This window comes from Crocodylus siamensis, chromosome 14 (assembly GCF_052110815.1).
Source record: "Crocodylus siamensis isolate JL-2025a chromosome 14, ASM5211081v1, whole genome shotgun sequence".
In the NCBI taxonomy this organism is placed as follows: domain Eukaryota; kingdom Metazoa; phylum Chordata; order Crocodylia; family Crocodylidae; genus Crocodylus; species Crocodylus siamensis.
This window is the reverse complement of record NC_143408.1, coordinates 13,814,397-13,833,570: the sequence shown is the minus strand read 5'-3', so window position 1 is coordinate 13,833,570 and position 19,174 is coordinate 13,814,397. Positions and strand designations below refer to the sequence as shown.

General features: G+C 48.7%; 1 protein-coding gene across 2 annotated transcripts in view; it reads right to left on the bottom strand.

Annotated features, from left to right (window-relative positions):
- HEPACAM (hepatic and glial cell adhesion molecule) overlaps positions 1 to 19,174 on the bottom strand; it is a 110,581-nt gene that overhangs the window by 32,794 nt on the left and 58,613 nt on the right. For both annotated transcript variants that reach the window (XM_090027045.1, XM_090027046.1), the window contains exon 3: positions 14,745 to 15,026. In XM_090027045.1, coding sequence (XP_089883171.1) covers positions 14,745 to 15,026 — 282 coding nt within the window. The remainder of the gene's footprint in view (positions 1 to 14,744; positions 15,027 to 19,174) is intronic.

Genomic DNA, 19,174 nt, shown 5'->3' with positions numbered 1-19,174 from the left:
AGAGGGTATTAACCCTTACTACGCAACTGTTAACTTTAACATGTGCTAAATTTAATACAAACTATCCTTCCTTAGAGTGAACACCTATTAACTGTAATGTGTAACTGCACCTTAAGAAATAAAGCCCAACAAATTCATATTACACACATGGCAGAGATTTTTAACAGGGAGGACAATTAACACTTGGCACAAACCTTCTAGTGAAGAGGTGGATTCTGTATCATTTGATGTCTTCAGCTCAAGACAGTCTGCCTTTCTTGAAGACAGGCTTTAGTTAAAAATATATGATTAGCCCCAAGCCTGTATGACTAGATAAGATTTTGTTTGCTAGTCAGACTAGATGATCAATGTTTTTTTCTGCACTTTCACACACTTTTCCAAAGGCTTTCCTTTTCTCAGCAACTAATAATTCCTCATAGTTGTTAGAAATATTATTAAAAATGCATTATCAATAGCAGATTTAGAAAAAAAACACAGCTGCTACCCCTCCTTGTCTCCTTAATGGGAGAGGGAAGGAGGGGGTTGGAAATTGAAGGGAAAAACCACCAAAGGCCCTTTGTACTAAGGTATCACTCCCTCTCTGTTCTGCAAATTTACTATCTCTTTGTTACACTAAATCACACTTTCTTTCATGACCCCCACATTCTTAGGCTAAGATAAGAGCAAATGCCATTTTTGCCTTCAGGTTGAACCTTGAGTAACCTTGGGTCCCATCTACGCACGCGTGATAACCTAATGCATATTAAGCCTACCCGCCCCGCATACTTAAGTAGTTAATTATAATGCACATGGGACGTATGAAGCGACATGTTTACATATATGTTTGTAAAACCGGAAATGAGTTGTAAAAATTCCTCCTTCTGCACACGTGGTCAGGAGAGAGGGGATAAAAGCCTGCTAATGATTGTGCCCGGGGGCAGAGTGATTGATCTTTTGTCTCTCTCTCTGACCCTATTTGCAAATATATACCTTTTGTGTTGCTAATAAAGTGTGTCTGTAGCTGAAGATTTTTTTCCGCCTCCCGAGAAACGAACCACGATTTTTAATTCATAATGATGACTTGATACTGATGTGCAAACAAAAATCAGAGGAGTGTGAATGATCCTGTTTTCTGCAGGGAAGCACTTCCGTGGCTGTTCTACCTCAAGTGACTTGCTCCATAAGCAAATGCAATGAATCGAGGGATCCAAACTCTGCCAAAGCCCATGGCCAAGGAGGAATGCTCCAATTCCACATGCTACTGGCAACAAGCTGGAACAAAGCCACATGATGTGCAATATCTATTTGACTCTATCCTTGCCACATGTGAATATGAAAGTATTCTGTCAACACTACAAAAGATATGTACACAAGAGCAGCACAGAGAGGGCTTTGTGCCCAAAATACCCAATAGGCACATCTATACAAGATGTTTACCATTGAGTAGACTAATTAGCTGTGCAGTAAATGTCTCAGCATCTACACATGTGCCCCTGTTAGGCTGGAGTAAACTAATTTAATCCACAGCAGGATATTACTGATAAATACAACTACTATTCTGCTGTGGAATAAAAAACTAGCAGTGCATGTGTAAACACTACCCTGGCTGCCAGCTGGCTAGCCCTTCACTGAAGTACCCTTGTACCCCAGCCAGCCCCTCCACAGCCCATTGAGCCAGGGGGAGCAACCTCAGCCTGGCAAGCTGACCCCAGGGCCCCTCTGCCAGCTGGGACTGTTCTGGCCCAGCTCAGTGTGCTGCAGTCCTGGGCATACATGTGAATGGCAATAAGTTCTGGAGTTTATTACTTCACATTAATTGCATGTGCAGCTGCACCCAGTGAGGTAGCATACAACTCACTCAGACTAAAATGCTGTGGGATTTCCAGCATCCGCTGGGAAACTGCATCACAACTGTTTGGAGATACTCCTACTCCATGCTAGTCACATCCTTTTTATGTGGTCCAGATGGTGTTGCTAGACAGGGTGTGATACAGTTACCACATTACCAGGGCCCTGAACCATACGTATCATGGGAAGATTCCAACAAAGCCTTTCTGCTGGGAAAGGCTGAGCAACCTACAAAGCCTGCCAGTCTGAACCTGAGACCACCACTCTCAAAGACTGGTAACATGCATTACAAATTATCAGAATTGCACATAAGGTGTATGTTGTAGTTTTAATTACATGAATAATAATTATAGAACTGTGTAATCCTGTGTAATTCATATACTAGCTGAAATCTGCAAAACACTTCCAATTAAATTTTTATTACAAAAGTCTTTATTTAAATACAGGACTTTTAGTTATCTTTTGACTGAATACTTTAACGGAATCAAAACTTCTCACCCTCAAATAGGCTACATAAAGCTGACAGAGGCTTAGGAATATAAATACACATTTTGTCAAACATCTGACCTTATGACTTGTTTACACATGACTTTTGTACACATGAGGAAATTGCCCCTTTAGTGGTTTAATTGACCTTTTTAACAATTTAATTGTGTAACAGTGTACATGTTCAGCAGCATGTTATGATTAAATTTCATAACAGTGTACATATTTGGTGGTGCATTTTGCTTTAAATTACTTTTTTACATAGCAAACTAAAACACATCCCATGTATTTTAATTGCCTTTGTAACAAATTAAAAGCAATATTCCTCATGTGTAAAAGGGCCCTATCTGGAAAAGGCAGTAGGGATTGTGTGCAGAGCGATGGAAGTCTGGGCATGCTTGGAGAAGCTTGGGCTTGGCAGGCTTCTGGTGCCCTGTGCACCATCCCTATTGCCTTTTCCAGCTAGCAGCACACCCAGCTGCCCTCCTGTCACTTTCCTGGGGCAGCCAGCCCATTCCCACATGGTCCCAGGCAGTAGGAAGCCAGCAGGGACAGTGCGTGGGGTGTTGGAAGTCCACCAAGCCCAAGCTTTCCCGAGCATGCCTGGGCTCCCAGTGCCCCATGCACTGTTGGATCTGGCAGGTGCTGCCTGTGAGCTGGGGCTGCACCCATGCAGTTAGCACCCAGCCTGGGTGGCCCCAGGGGGCACTGCCGCTGTGGAGGGAAACTCCAGGCCCCCCTGCAGCTTAGGAACTGCGCGACCCAGTGGCAGTTCATATGGGCAGGCTCCGCTGAGGGAAAAAATAAAACAAAAGCAGTGAGGGGCCTGATCTTTTTTTTTCTCCCAGAGCCTGCCTGTCTCCTGTGGCTGGGGAGTGAACTGCCAGTGGGTCGTGCAGCCCATGAGCTGTGTGGGACCCTGGTGCTTCCCTTCACCACAGCAGAGCCCCAGGCAGTCCCAGGGGAAGCCGCTGCCATAGAGGGAAACACTGGGGCCCCCAACAGCTTGGAGGTCACTAGCAGCTCACCCCACGGCCATGGGAGAGGCGGGCAGGCTCTGGGGGAAAAAAAAGGATTGGGCTGTCACCGCTTTTTTTTTTCCTTTTGACGGATCCTGCCCGCTCCGTGGCAGGGGGCCCTGGTGCTTCATTTTACCTCTGACTTGCTGCGTTTCTGTTCGAAATGCCTCAGGATCTATAATAATAACAACACACTTTGTCTGTCTGTCTGGAGTACTCTGATTGGTTGTTTCAGTAAGCACTGTTATTGGCTGCCAAGACAACCAATCAGAGTGCTCCGGACAGACAGACTAAGCCCATTATTATTATAGATTGTTATGTATTTATATGAACCCAAGCTAACTTTCCCAGATGCTTCTGAGACAAGTACAGTGCAAATAGGAGTGGCACAAATTTGAGCCAGGGATTTTTACCTCAGCGTATGTGCCTGGACAAGCATTTTGGTATGGAGCAAGTTGTGCCACTTGGTGCAAAATAACCCTGCCCAGCTCCTCCGGGATCTGCAGCCGGGGAAAGCTAGAGCCTGGGGAGTGGTTGGGACACCACAGTGGCTGAGTCTGTACTCCACCCTCATCCCACGAGGCCACTGGGGACCTCAGCTGGCAGCTCCTCTATGGACCTCAGCTGGTGGCTCCTCCCAGTCCCCCCACAGGGCCAAGAGCCCCCTGCCGGTCCCCCCCCAGCCCCAGCCCCAGCCCCAGCCCCCCCGCACTGCCTGCAGCTTAGCAGCAGCAGTGATTTGGGGCACTCAGGGCCTCATGGCACAGCCCCACCACATGGCACAGGGCAGCATGGGGCAGTGTGGATCATCTCTGCCAGCCTGACACCCACGCTGCCTCTGCCACATTGCGCAGGTGCAGCTTGGCTCAGTGCTATGCACTTTCGGGCAGTTCAGAGTCACTTGGGCTGTCACCTGGGACCCCTCCCCATTTGTGGGGACTTCCTGCCATGTTGAGCCAGGTCCAGTATGCACGGAACCAGCCCAGCCCAATGGCACATGGGGCCTATGCACGCAGGACCTGGCCTGGTGTGGCAGGCAGTCCCTGTGAGCAGCGCAGGTCCCCGGGTGACAGCCTGAGTGGCCCTGAGCTGCCTGAAAGTGCATAGTGCTGCGCAGCACGACACTGAGCCAGGTCACACCTGCGTAATGTGGCAGAGCCAGGAGGCCTGGGATAAGCTGTACTGCTGTGTGGGGGACTGCCATGAGGCCCTGAGTGCCCCGACTGGTGCTGCTGGTAAGCTGTAGGTAGTGCAGGGGGGCTGGTGTCAGGCGGGGGAGGGGGTTGGGGGGCTGGGGGCATTTGGGCCCTATGGGGGGTGGGGGACCCACCCCTCCTGAGTTGCCCCCCCTACTTACCTGGAATGGAGCCCAGGTCCAGGTCACTGCAGCTCGCACCACTGTTTGCCCTGCATGGGCAGGCAGCATGCTTCAGTAGTGGGGCAAGGGCCAGCCATAAAGACACTCTGGCTGGCTTCCAGAGTGTCTCTATGGAGGACCTGAGCCTCTGATTGCCTCAGGGCATGGTCCATGACTGTGCCCTGCCCTGCTTTTTTCCCCCAGGTTATTTTTTGATACCTGGATCTCTAGGTATCAAATTTTGACCCTGCGCTGAACTTTTTTTGTTCCCAGCATGCCTCTTGCATCATCTCAAACTGGTTTTGGATGCTGCAAAAGGCACATGCACCCTCATCTGGACATGCCCTACCTGTTCTAATTGCTAGAATTGACAAGGAATCTCTTAGTGTTGTACCTGCTAGGTATGGCAATTTGTCCAAGTCTGCAATAATTTTGTAGAACAAAGTCAAAAAAAAATAAGGAACAGTCAGTAAACTAGAAAGAAGTGAGAACCGAAGTGAAATGAATGGTATGTTATGTTTTATATATGCCACAATCAGTAAGCACATTCATAAACTGAAGGACTAAATTTAGAAGTGGAGAAAACAACCACAAAGTCTTCCAGGAAGCACAAGCTGCCTCCAATTCTGGGTCATAATTCAATTCTACCTGATCAGCTTTGCCACACCAGAGATTCTGGAGTCACAGCTGAAATGCCTTGTATGCAGTTCTAAATCCATCATATTGCATTTTGATTTGGCCATCACCTTCACCAACAGTCTCTGCCCTCTATCAAATTCCAAACTTGTGTCTTCATTTCCTCTATCACAGAAATGGTCTCTGAGGTTTGAAGCAGAGCCAGCACTATGAGGATCAGCCTGGGCCTGTAGGGTGTGGGGGGCTCTGGCCATGGTTGGGCCCCAGGGGGACAAGCTGACCTGGGTGCTGCCCCCCTCCCTGGCCCAGGGTGGCCCTGATCCCAATCCCACCTCCCCTGGCTCCTCCCAACAGTTCCCCTTGCCTGAGGCAGCCTGTGCCCTGCACCTGCCCACATTCCCAGACAGCCCCGCCTTGGCCCCACCAGGCCCCAGTGGTTCCTCCTGTCCTACTGCCCCGCTTTGGGAAGCTGGCAGTGTGGGGAGCCACAGGGACACCACTGGGCAGCAGGTGCCAGCCAGGACCAGCTGCTGCCCCCCGAGCTCCAGCTCTGCTCCGCTCCCCAGGGGTTGAGCTGGGCTGAGCTGGCTGCTCACAGGGGGTTGCTCATCACCCTGGGCCAGGTGGGTGGAGCCCCCAGGGGAAGGGGCCAGGAGCTGAGGCTGGAGCCCTGAGTGCTGGGGCAAGAGTTCCCCAGCTGCAACTTTCCTGCTGGGATAGACATTTGCTGCCCCAACACGTGTGTGCAGCAGCCCTGTGCACCTACACCCACTGCTCAACCCACCCCACCCCCACCACCCAACACACGCGTGTGTGCTACTCCCATGCACCCACTGCTCAACCAACCCTGCACCCACCCAACCTGAACCTTGGCAGCCATAGCAATGCAGCATTTTCTCCAGTGCTGGGTCCTGCCCACTGGGTGGTTCCTGCCCAGTGTGGGTCCGGCCAGGCTGCAGCTCTATACCCTGTGCCCCACTGTGGGCACAGAAATCTGCAGGGACCCGTGCCTTCCCTCACCCCCCCTCCAACATGGTGCCTTTGCCCCCCCACCCCACCACTTATCAACTATACCTCCCCTTCCCCACATACCCATCCCATTACCCACACACCTATATTCCTTTCCTCACACTCTGGGGGGCTGGGGCCTGAAGCAGTGGGTTGAGAGTCATAGAATCATAGAAGTAGGGTTGGAAGGGACCCTGTAGATCTTCAAGTCTGACCCCCCGCCTGGGCGGGAGAAAAGACTGGACTCAAATGAGTCCAGCCAGGTAGTCATCAAGCCTCTTCTTAAAGATTCCCAGGGTAGGAGCCAGCACCACTTCCCTAGGAAGTTGGTTCCAGCTTCTAGCTGCCCTAACTGTGAAGTTGTTCTTGCGGATGTCTAATCTAAACCTACTCTCTAATAATTTGTGTCCATTGTTCCTTGTCATGCCAGGGGGTGCTAGGGGAAACAGTGTCTCCCCTAAACCCTTCTGGTCCCCCCTAGTGAGTTTACAGACAGTCACCAGGTCCCCCCTCAGCCTTCTCTTGTGACAGGCAACAACAGGGCTGTGGGGATGGGGGCTGTGGGTTGGGAGTGAGACCACTGGCTGAGTCAGGGCTACAGGTCAGGAGTGAGGGGCACCAGCAGTGCTGGGAGGGATGGGAGACAAGGGTTGGAAATGAGGGACACCAACAGGGCCAGGGGGCTGTGTGTAGGGAGTGAGGGGCACCAACAGGGCTAGGAGACTGTGGGTTGGGAGTGGGGCACTGGTGGAGATGAAGGACTGAGGTTTAGGAGTGAGAAGCACTGGCAGGGCTGTGGGGGTCAGGGATTTTTAAACAGACATCCATGATCCCTGCTTATGACTTGGTGGGCGTGTCTACACATGCGCTTTAATGTGCAATAGCCTATTTTACTGCACTTTAAAGCATCATTTAAAAACTGTGTGAGTCCACTAATGGGCAGTAAAATAGGTTAGTGCACATAAAGGGTCAATTAAAAACCATGCACATTTGTTACTGCACATTAAGGTAGCCTAATGTGCATTTGCTTAGTACCTCACATTGGAGGTATTAATTTAATGCATATTAAGAAAAGCAACAAAAGATCAGCCCACCGGGAGTGGTATAGCAGGAAGATACAGAAGAGAGACTGCAGGATGCTCGTTCAAAGTAGAAACTACTGATAAGGACAACATTAACTGGTAACACCCCCCTCCAGGATCCACAAGAATCAGAAAGGTACAATGGAAGAAGAGGAGAAGGGAGAGACCAATATAGAAATGGTTGAGGAAACTCCATGGGTGGGGAAAATGAAGATGGAGGGAAGCAGAACCTCCGTAATAGAGGCTGCACAAGAGAGAACTGAAGATGATATGGAAGGGGAGGAGAGAACAGCAATCAAAACACATGGAGATGGGAGAGGGGAAGAAAGAAGAAGGAGGCAGTCAACAAAAGTGGAGATGGAGCGAGGAAAAGAGCCAGAGAGACAGACGGGGGGAAAGGAATAAAGTGCAGGGACAAAAAGTCAGGAAAGAGAAACCTGATAAAGGAGGAGAGCCAGAGAGCAGCTTCCTGCTATTAACTCCCCCCTTAGGGTAGAAAGCAGAAACTGAGAAGTGGTAGGGAAATGGGAAAATGGAAGCTTTCTTATCTGCAAAAGCTTGTAAGAGCAACAGGTATGTGAAGGGGATGAGGGGGACTTAACTATGATGAGCAGCAATACAGAGGATACTTAAAGGGACAGGTGCATTCAGTTTAACACAAGCACAATTTCACTGACTATAGTTTCAATCAATGCCAGGAGTGTTAAAGAAGGGAACAGATGAAACCAATGTTATATCAAGTAAAGGCAGATGTAATCTGCCTACAAGAATGTGGTATACTGTGGGAGAGGGATTATAAACTTCTTGAGAAGAAGTGGAGATAGTGACCATTGCCAAGTGGCAGTACCATTCAAGAATTCAGAGGTGAAAGCACAGCATGTGGAAGACATTATCAGTGGCAGAATGATAATATCAGTGGGGAATACAGAATTAGAAGTTTTCAGTGTATATATATCACCAGAGTGGGAGGGGAGGAAGGCTCTGCTTAGACAGCCAGCAGTTTGCAGTTGGAGGGAGACTATGGATTATAGCAGGGGACTTCAACTGCATAATAGAAGCATGTAACATACAGAACAGGGGAAGGAGGAAGTGGAACTTGAGACAGTTCATCTAGATCCATAACAAATATATAATTAAGGAGTCACTAAGAGATGTGTTGGCAGGGGAGAAAGTTTTCACTAAAACTGACCCTAGGGAAAAGAAATAAAGAATTGACTTAGTATTTGTATTATAAGCAAAAGAGACAAGGAAAAAAGAAACCATGTGTAGCATTTATTGATCACCAGATGCTGAAGGCAAAACTGAGTCTTGGTGTAACCAGTGCTCACTTGACAGTGTGCAACCAGGTGCATGGGGCTCTAGTTTTCACCTTCTGGGAACTTATTCAACAGCCAATGTTGCATTTAATGTCTGCACCTGTATGCTAAGCCCCTGTTCTCACCCACCACAACTTGGATTTTATTTTATTTAAACTGGGAGGCTTCCACTGCTTAGGGTTTTCAGGTGAGACTAATGGCTGCTTCCTCAGGGCTCCTACCTCCCCTTTCACCCTGGCCATGCACCAACCAGATCTTACTATGTACATAGTTCAAAGTCCTGCTATATCAATTCTGTACTAATGTATTTATACCTAATTAATAAACTCAATAAAAGTCTTATCGTAATTTATAAAGAAAACCATATTACCAATAAACTCACGATTAGGTGTTTTCTGATATTGTTTCTCTATTTCTTATCACGTGCTTTTTCCAGGAATTCCATGGTCTGGGTCCTGCTCCGGAGTCCTGTAAGCCAATCAATTCTCCAAGTAACTGGACTTAGACTGCTCGGCGTCTATCCTCTCATTGTGGTAGACTGCCTATGCCAGGCCACTCCTGGTCCCTTGGCCAGGCAGTCTCCTTTTCCTGGCTTCTGAGTCTGTGTGGATCTTCCCTGGCTTGCCAGCTCTGATGCCAGTCTTCCCCAGCTTGGCTGCTCCGATGCCAGTCTTCCCTGGCTCACAGGCACAGCTGCCTTTGCCAGTCTTCCCCGGCTTGCTTCCCCTGAGCTGTTTGTTGGTTTTCTTTTGAAGCTGGCTTGCTGCTTCTGGCCAAACCAGAAACAGCTGACTGCTCCCTCACGTGCAGCAAGAAAACGCTTTTAAAGCATGCTGGAGGCTACATGGGCATTGTCCACTGCTCTTCTGACACTGCCCGAGCATCCTCCTGCCTGTGAGTAGCAATCACGGCCCTTTTCGGGCCCTCAGTTTTCTTCTTGGGGTCCAACAGCTTTCCCTCTGCCAGTCCCCATTTGGGACTCTCTCAGAGCATGGAGGTGCACTCCCACACTTGATAAGAGTCCCATAAGAGGAAGGGGAGTGCAAAAGTTAAATGTTCAACTGTTGGGGAAATATGTCAAGCATACACGAGACAGTATGAGGGGTGGGCAACACTGAAGAAATATTTTAAGAGTATCAGAGAATGGTGGAGGATGGTGAAGAAGGGGATAGGATAATTCTTTAGGAAGGAACACCGAAGACCCATGGGGAAAAGAACAAAAAAGCTGAAAGAGCTACAAAGAAAGATGCAGGAGCTGCTAAAGGAAGCCACAGAAGGAAGACAGGTATGAGAAGAACTAGAAGAAACAAAGCAAGAGAGACAATGTTTTTAGCATAAATACCCTGGGTGGGAGAAAATGAAGAGTGGGTCTGATACTTTTTGGCCAGATTGAAGATGGCAAAAGAATTAAAAATTGTGTAGGAAGAAGGTGGTAGCCAAGAGGAAAGCAGAAGGTGTTAGAGGCAACAAAAAGATTTTATAAAGAGCTATGCCAGAAGAAGGAAATAAACAGGAAGAAGAAGGGTTTATTGGAAAAGACTGAAGAAAAAGTAGAGGAGGAGGAAGCAAAGATGATGAAAGAAAAGACAAGTTTAAAGGAAGTGGAGGAGTACTTAAAAACCTTCAAAACAGGGAAATCACCAAGAACAGAGGGTTTATTTATGAAATTCTATGAGAAGTTTTGGGTGAGGTAGAGAGGGATATAGAGGAAATATTTGAGGAAATATAGGTTCCCCTAGCTTTCTGTGGGTTCTGTATGTGCGAATTTGCTCTTATGCGATGACCCTTTTTATACCAAAAATTCATGATATGCGAGGTAAATTCACTCTTACATGATCAGTGTGATGGAAACCTGTAGTCAGCTGCTTAGTGAGGTGCACTGTGGGAGTGACATGCACCAAAGTATAGTCTCTTGTGTAGACCTGTGCTCCTCACTCATTGTCTGCGACATGTGTTTCTGTAGATGCCATCCCCATTACAATAGTGCTCTGTGCTTGTGTGTACAGTTTGTTGTTGGTGAGTACCAAAATTGTCTTGTAAAAATGGTAGAAAGTGCTGCACTTTGCTCTCTGCTGCACCTGCCCTGGGAGCAGCCAACGCCACAGAATGAATCATGATTACATATTTGAAGTGGCAGGAAAAATAGAGTTCCCAGAGCAATTTATGTTGGATAAGGTTATTGTATAGAGAAGCAGAGAATCAACTCTAAATTAATGGGCATCTAAGCAAAGCCTTTAGAATCCATCCAGGGATGAGGCAAGGGTGCCTCCTGTCACCACTACTATTGTGCGCAGCATGGACCATTAGCCCAAAGAATAAGAAAAAACAAAGACATAAGCAGAGTAAAGATACTCAGAGAGGGAGAGGTCAAATGGGTATTATACATGGATGATATAAGTGTAGTAGTTAGAGACAGACCTTCGATGGGAATGGTGCTAAAGCATACATCAGAGTATGGAGACTACTCTGAGGAACTAAACTAAATAGATCAAAAAGCACCATAACAGGAGTGGGGAACTTTAAGGTCTTGGAGAAGTTGGGCCTTCAAATGGTAGAGAGAAAATCAGGGTGCTAGGGATCCAGATGGATGCCAAGAGCAAAGGTAATGCAGCATGGGAAGAGATGACAGTAAGGATATGGTGAACACTTTGGTTATGGTTGAGAAGGACACTGTCCATTGCTAGAAAAGTAGCATTTTTAAGGATGTGCTACTGCTGATTATTCTACATACAAGCATTGAATTTCCTCAGAAATTGTGGCAGATAGCAAAAGTACAGGGGCAAATGTGTGTGTTCTTTGGAATGCCAAAAGAGAAAAGGTGGCTAGATTTGAACTGTACAAAGAAAGAGAGATGGGGGGGGGGAGGCTACCAGACTTTTCATCTATGTGAAATATGTAAGCATGATATTAGGCCCATGTGAAGAGGCTAGTATTCACTTCAGATTCAGATTAAGCCAATTTGGGGGACAGTGATTCAATAGGTGATTCAAACCACTGTCCTGAATCAATTTGGAGATTCAGCTGCCGCCAAAGTGGCCAAATTGGTCTTATCCCCTGCCCGCTCTCCCAGCCCTGTCAATGGCTGCCCCACCCTGCCCAGCTCCTGGCTTTTTGAAAAAAAAGCCTGGCACTCACCAGCTGCTACAAGGTCGGGGGAGATCCCCACTGCCCCACATGGTGTGGGGGGCTCTGCCATGAGCCCTCATCCCCCACCCACTCTTGCAGGCCCAGCTCCTGGCTCTTTAAAAAAAAAAAAAAGCAACAAAAAAGCCCCCAATCACTATTCCATCTCAGAGGAAAGGCAGCAAGAGGGCACAGCAGTCCCCTTGGCTCTCCAGGGACCTAGCAGACCTCCTGAGGCTAAAAAGAAAGGCCTACAAAGGATGGAGGATGGGAGTCACCTCCAAAGAGAATTATTCTGCACTGCTCCGGTCCTGCAGGGAGCAAACCAGGAAAGCCAAAGCTGCAACTGAACTCCAACTAGCTTCAAGTATCAAGTACAATAAAAAGTCCTTTTTCAGATAAGTGGGGAGCTGGAGGAAAAGCAAGGGCAACATTTGACCCCTGCTGAACCAGACGGGGCAACTGACAACTGACGCCCAGGAAAAAGCCAACCTATTAAATGGGTACTTTGTGTCGGTCTTTCATCAGTCCCATGGGACGCCCATGCCTGCTACGGGACAGGGAGGTCCAGGTGATGGAGATCCCCTGCCCTCGTGAAGGAACACCTTGAGAAGCTGGATACCTTCAAGTCAGCCAGCCCTGACAATCTACACCCCAGGGTACTCAAGGAGCTGGAGAGCATCATAGCCCAGCCAGGCAGGGTGGGGCAATCCCTGCTGCTCCATGCCATGTGGGGGCTCTGCCATGAGACCCCTGACCCCCACCCGCTCTCCCAGCCTCCTTCCCCCCCCGGGTTGATGGGCACTCAGGAGGTTTGGGGGAGCAGGAAGGGGATGGAGCCTTGCAGAGATCCCCCCATGGTCCCCTACCCCCTCCTCCAGCCCCCCTCTCCTGCCCCCTACTTACCAGCATGGAGTTCATGTCCAGTTCCCTGCAGCAGCGAGCAGGGACTGAAGCTCTCTGAATCTTTTCCAGATCGATTCAGAGAGCTCAAATTGATTCAGACCTTTTAATTGGTCTCCTGATTCAAGTCGGATTTGGAGATTCAGCTGCCGAATCTTCTCCGACTCGAATCAGCACCCAAAGTTTTGCACAGCCCTACATGATATACAGGCCAACAATGGAAGTAGAGGGGAAAGCAGGGCATATTACCAAATTACATACACCTGCAATTTTGAGGAAATGGGGAGTATATCAGACCTCTGTGAAGAGTCCATGGGCATGGCAACCACAGATTCATTACATCAGGATGGAAGGTTTCATGCACAGGTATAAAGTATGGAAGGTAGGGCTGGAGGTCTTGAAGGATCATAACAAATTGCTGAAGGGAGAGAGACATGATGGCACCAGTGAGAAACTTCACTGAAGGACAAGTGAAGAAGGTGTGGGGAACTGTGGCTGGTAAACAACTAAAAGGGGAACATGCTGTCTTAGCATGGATGATTGTAATAAATATTTTACTGATGAGAGAAGTGCAACACAGATGGGGCTTGACAAGCTCAGCTTAGGTTCACAAGAAAGAGGGTCAGCGACAAAGAAACGGTGGGGATGTATTTTGGGAGTGTACCTATGTCAAGGGGGTGTGGGAAAGTGTCTGCCACTGTCTGAGCATCACCAAAATAAATTTGTTAGTGCAGGAGATAGTCCTATATGGACTCATACCAAAGGGACCAGAGGAAATGTTACTAAGGACTTTATTACCATGTTTTAAAACTAGTTTATAGAAAATAAGAAACCTCCACTTTTTTAAGCAGCTGGCTTTCACTGAAAGAGAGTGCCTGAAGCTTGGGCTACATGAATTGAAATACTACATCAATTGGGACAAGGAAGAGATTGGAGAGGAAGAGGTGGAGAAGAAGTGAAGGAAAAAAGACTGGACACACTTGTTTTACTAAGCCAACAGAGAGGACTGATGGGACTGATGGGAGAGTCAGAGAGTTTCAGGTGGTTGCTGAGCAACCCTAATTTTCTATGGTTTTTTTTATTCTAAGCTGATGCATTCTAATTGGAAAATGAGGTTTACATAAAGTATCCCATGGTCACGCTTAAATGCACGGGGGCTTAATACACAAGATGCTGTATTAAGCATCTTCCCCCACCCCTAAGCATATGTATCCGCAGTCAAACACTGCAGGAATGGGTACCAACAAGAAGTCCAGAAGGGAAATACTCCCCCTAGTTAAGGCAAGACACATGTCAGAGGTTCACTCATTCCTTAATAAGGGGAAAATTTTCTTGTCCCTTCTCATTAGTCCCCCAACCAACCTAATTCCCATGCCTTATAGGCTGTTCCCATCCCTCCAAGCCTGGTCTTCTCAGTCCCTATGGACCCAGATCCTCTGTTGTAGCTCCCTCCCTTATGATGCCTCTTCACTGTGGCCAGGCAGTTTCTCCTTTTCTCTGCGCCTCTTGGTCCCTGTAAGTTCTGGTGCCCAGTGCCACAGTGATTCCTAAGGATCTGGAGAAGCAATTGCAAGAATAGTTTTACTGTTCCCTATGCTCCAGTCCTGGACACTGTTCAATGTGACTGAACAGTTTTGCCCCAGGAGGGTCATTTCAAAGGGACAGTGCTGGATGGTGGGCCATGTCAAAGGGGCTCACAGTCTGGATTTAGTCCAGAGGTCAAACTTTGGGAACACTTGGTCTAGGATATTAGCTGCCAGTTTAACAAATGCCTAGTGAGCATGAGGAAATAAAGATTGTTGGATGCCAAATCCAAGCAGATTTACATGGGGACAGCAAACTCACCTCCCTTAAATGTTGTTTAAAACCACCAGATTGTATTCCCTTGTTACCCAGCTCTGGAGAGTTTCTGAAGCCCGTGGAACAAACATGTCACTTCACAAGTTTTATACCTTCCCCAAAGTGTCCATGCTTTAGGAATACTTACTATATACTGTTAGCTTTACTGGGGCACTGCGCCCACTACTAATTGGGTTTTCAACTACACAGCTGTAAATGTCATCATCAGACATTAGGACTCTGGTGATGGTGAGCACCTTCTGATCATGAGAGAGCAGCAGCCGTGAGTCATTGCTGAGAGGCCTGCCATCTTTCAGCCAGGTGTATGTGGGCTTTGTACCATTCTCATGGGAGCAGTTCATGGTGAAATATTCACTGAGCTCTAGCACAGTAGATGATGGAACGACAACTTGAGGCTTTGAAATTGGAACTGAAAGAAACAATAAAGAGAAACATTTCTAATTAACCCTCTCAAAGAGGAAGTGCTTTTCAGTAATGTGACATACCTTTCTGCTCTAGTAGCTTTTTTCATACAGGCCTAAAGAGGGACTGGAAGACCCAGAGCAGAACCCTGTTTATTGGTTACAGTTGGTGACTTCAGAGTTCTTTGGGAGTTTCTTTTCAGACTCACTGTATGCTCTGCTATCACCTGATTTGTGATTCCAGTGCCAGGCAGAGAATGTGGCATCACTGAAAACAGAATCAAAATTCAGCCAATAACTCAGACTGCAACAGATCTGTGGAAAATTCCCAATAGCTGCCTCTCCCCTTGGAGAAGAGAGACAGCTCATATAGGTATTCCCACATTCTCAATACTCAATCACTGTGATACAGAACGTCTGCCCCCCCATGTTGTTAGTGTCACTGGCTTGTACTACAGTTGTGCACAGAAACCTCAAATGGGATTGAGCCACCTTGTGTCCAGCCCAGAACAGACACACCCAACAAGAGACAGTTCCCACCCCAGAGGGTTGATAGTTAAAGCAGACAAAAGGAGGAAGGAACAATTACTTCCCCATTGTATGCAACACTGATGTGTCATTGTCCAATAACAGCTGTCAAGCAGCAATTGTCAGCCTAAGTCTGCAACAGATTTCTAGAATAATCTGATAGTGACCATAGCACTAAGGGTGAGCATAAAAACAACCAAAACCACTGAATGTGTTTGGTACACACTTACCTCTAAGCATCCACATAATGAATACCCAAGTCATAGTGACATGTGGCAGATGCCAACAAGGCGCACTAGGGACATATATGATGCTCAGGCGGCAACTCTTATGTTTCTGAGCTAGCTACTAGAATGAGACTGCTTTTTAGGTATACATTCTAATTCTTGTATATGAGTTAAGTTCCTGGACTGTGGACATTGTACTCTGAGACATTACCATCTGCTTCAAGATTAATGCAGGAGCTGATGTCACAGTAGTTTCTGAGTTGTATAGGTCTGCTCTGGCATGTGTCAAACTTCATCCTTCTGACAAGAACCTATGTGTACCTGAGAAGAGATCCCTGCAGACCACTGGGTTGAAGAATGAGCAGCTCCAGTGCAAGATAGCATTTACATGGGAAAACATTTATATAACCAAAGACCTTGAATAAGCATTGCTGAGCTGTAAGATGAGTGAAGAAACTTATCTTGTATAGAAGCTAAATAAGCTCAAGACTCAAACTGCAAAGATAAAACTAATCCAAAAATTCCTAAAGCCATTCAAGAGACTGGAGAAAGTGAAACATGATCACTCTCAAGAAACAATGCTTAGCCTTTTGCACCCACAGTGCTTCATCAATTTCCACTACTGTTAATTGTCACAGCGTGGGGACCTAGGGGCGGCTGTGATCTCCCTAACACCCCCTACCGTGCCAAGTAGGCGATTCAGCACCCTTTTTCTCGCCCGCCACGTCTTTGATGTTGTCTAAATTTTATAAAGGAGGCTGCCCTTTGTCCCCTTGGACACGGTGCTATGTTAATCCTGTCCCCTGTTCTATATGGAGTGACAGGTGCACCCCAGCCTTATGGGCTATGCGTGCCTCCAACCTCCCCTGTAGCACGTCCCAAGCCTCACCGATGTACCAGACGTTGTCTGGTCAGTTTCCTTCCTGTGCCCTGACTGGCGCTCCTGGGCTTGTCATGCAACTGGAGCCCTGACTGGCGCCCCCGGGCTTGTCAAGCAACCGGCACTCCTCTGCTTTCTGCGCCCTGACTGGCACTCCTAGGCTTGTCATGCAACCGGCACCCTGACTGGCGCCCCCGGGCTTGTCACGCAACCGGCACTCCTCTGCTTTCTGCGCCCTGACTGGCACTCCTAGGCTTGTCACGCAACCGGCACCCTGACTGGCGCCCCCGGGCTTGTCACGCAACCGGCGCCCCTCTGCTTTCTGCACCCTGACTGGCACTCCTGGGCTTGTCACGCAACCGGCACCCTGACTGGCGCCCCCGGGCTTGTCACGCAACCGGCGCCCCTCTGCTTTCTGCACCCTGACTGGCACTCCTGGGGTTGTCACGCAACCAGCGCCCTGACTGGCGCCCCCGGGCTTGTCACGCAACCGGTGCCCCTCTGCTTTCTGCGCCCTGACTGGCGCTCCTGGGCTTGTCACGCAACCAGCGCCCTGACTGGCGCCCCCGGGCTTGTCACACAACCGGCGCCCCTCTGCTTTCTGTGCCCTGACTGGCGCTCCTGGGCTTGTCACGCAACCAGCACCCTGACTGGCGCCCCTAGGCTTGTCAAGCAACCGGCGCCCCTCTGCTTTCTGCGCCCTGACTGGCGCCCCGCTTGTTAGCCCTCTTGGGCCTGCTCAATATGTCTGCCCCTCTTAGGCCCGCTCAATATGCTCGCCCCTTCCTGGGGCTCCTCCGCATACAGACGGTGCCCCCCCTGGGTCCCGTCTCTCCGTGCACTCACCCTCCCCGGGCTTTCTGACCGCGCACTCGCCCTCACTGGGTTCATCTTTATAACAGCACCTCACCCTGGGTTTCGCTTCACGTATGCCCCCTGGGTCTTAACATGAACACCCTCCAAGCATTTGGCTGGTGCCCACACTAGTGCTCTTAGCAATTGGGGCTCAGGTGGCCTTAGCCGTGCCTGGCCCCTCCAAAATCATCTGTTCCCCTTCTCAGGGTTGGGGTATTGCACCCCTAAACTACGGTGCCCGGCTGGCACCGGGGCCTCCACCACTGTGGAGCCCTATTGAGCTTTCCCGACACTATCAATCTGAGTCGGGGTCAGGACACCGCCGAAGTGCAGTGCCCTCACCAGCGCTGGGAGCACCCCACTTTACTGGGGAGCTCCTAATGAGGCCTCCTCCACCCCTACAGCCTCACCCGGTCCTCCGGTCTTACACAAACAACCAAACAGGAAACCCAAAGCTATAAGCCAACCGGCTGTAACACAAAACTAAGCCCCCCGGCTATAACATGCATTCCTGTCAGGGTTCTCTCCCCCCATCTCATCACGTAGACTCTCAGTCAGTCAGTCAGTCAGTCAGCTGTGCCGTGCTCTGCTCCGCAGCAGAGTTGCTGCTCCTCAGGCTGCCAGAGGGGAACTGCCAGCCCGGCTTCAGCCTGGGCTGTTTATAAAGGCCAGGCCCGGCCCCCTTCTTTCTGGTCAGCTGACCCACTGCGGTTGCCGTGGCGACCAACACCTGTTCTCTCATCATAGGAACAGGGCACCAGAGTACCCCTGTGACACTGATGAGGACTGTCTAGAAGCAGCTCCAAGACATGGCCCACAAAGGAATGGTTAAGTCAGGTGGTGCCCCTTTCAACTAGTGTAAGGGGCTTGCACCCATGGTTATTGTGGCCAAGCCTTCTGGAGGCATGCTTATCTGCACTGACGTCTTGGGGATCACCAAGAATGTGGAATGTGAGTATCACCCCATGTCAGCAGTTGAGCACACACTTGACCAGCTGCAAAATACTAACATTTTCAGCAAACCTGAAGCCAACGTAGGGTCTTGGCAGATACAATCATAGAAAAAATGGGCAGGAAGGGACTTCAGGAGGTCATCTAGCCACCTCCCTGCTCAAGGCAGGATCATGCTTGATTAAACCATCCCAGACAAGTGTTTGTCTAACCTACCCTTAAAAATTTCCAAGGATGGATAGTCCATAAACTCTCTTAGTAGCCTGTTCCAGTGTTTAACCATTCACATAGAATGTTCTTCCTACTACCCTACGTAAGATTCCCCTGCTGCAATTTGAGACTATTGCTCCTTGTGCTCCCTGCAACTCTAATGCAGAGTGAACATAGGGACTTGCACAGAAGAAGGCTTATGAGGAGATCAAAAATACCCTTTGCACCTCTCTTGGTTTTCAGCCCAACCAAACCAACTATCATCGTGACTGACACATCCTCCTATGAGTTGGGAGTAGTCTTCTGTATGATGGCAGGATAAGACCTACAGCATACACATCATGGACTCTGCTAGATGGAGAAATATGCAAGAGGCAAGGATATGGGGGTGGGGTGTGATAGCTTTTTCTTGGACCAATAACCTTGAGGTGGTAAAATCAACTAGAAATCTAAGGACATACTGAATATTCGTGCACTCATACATGCAGCTGGCTGGACATTTGTT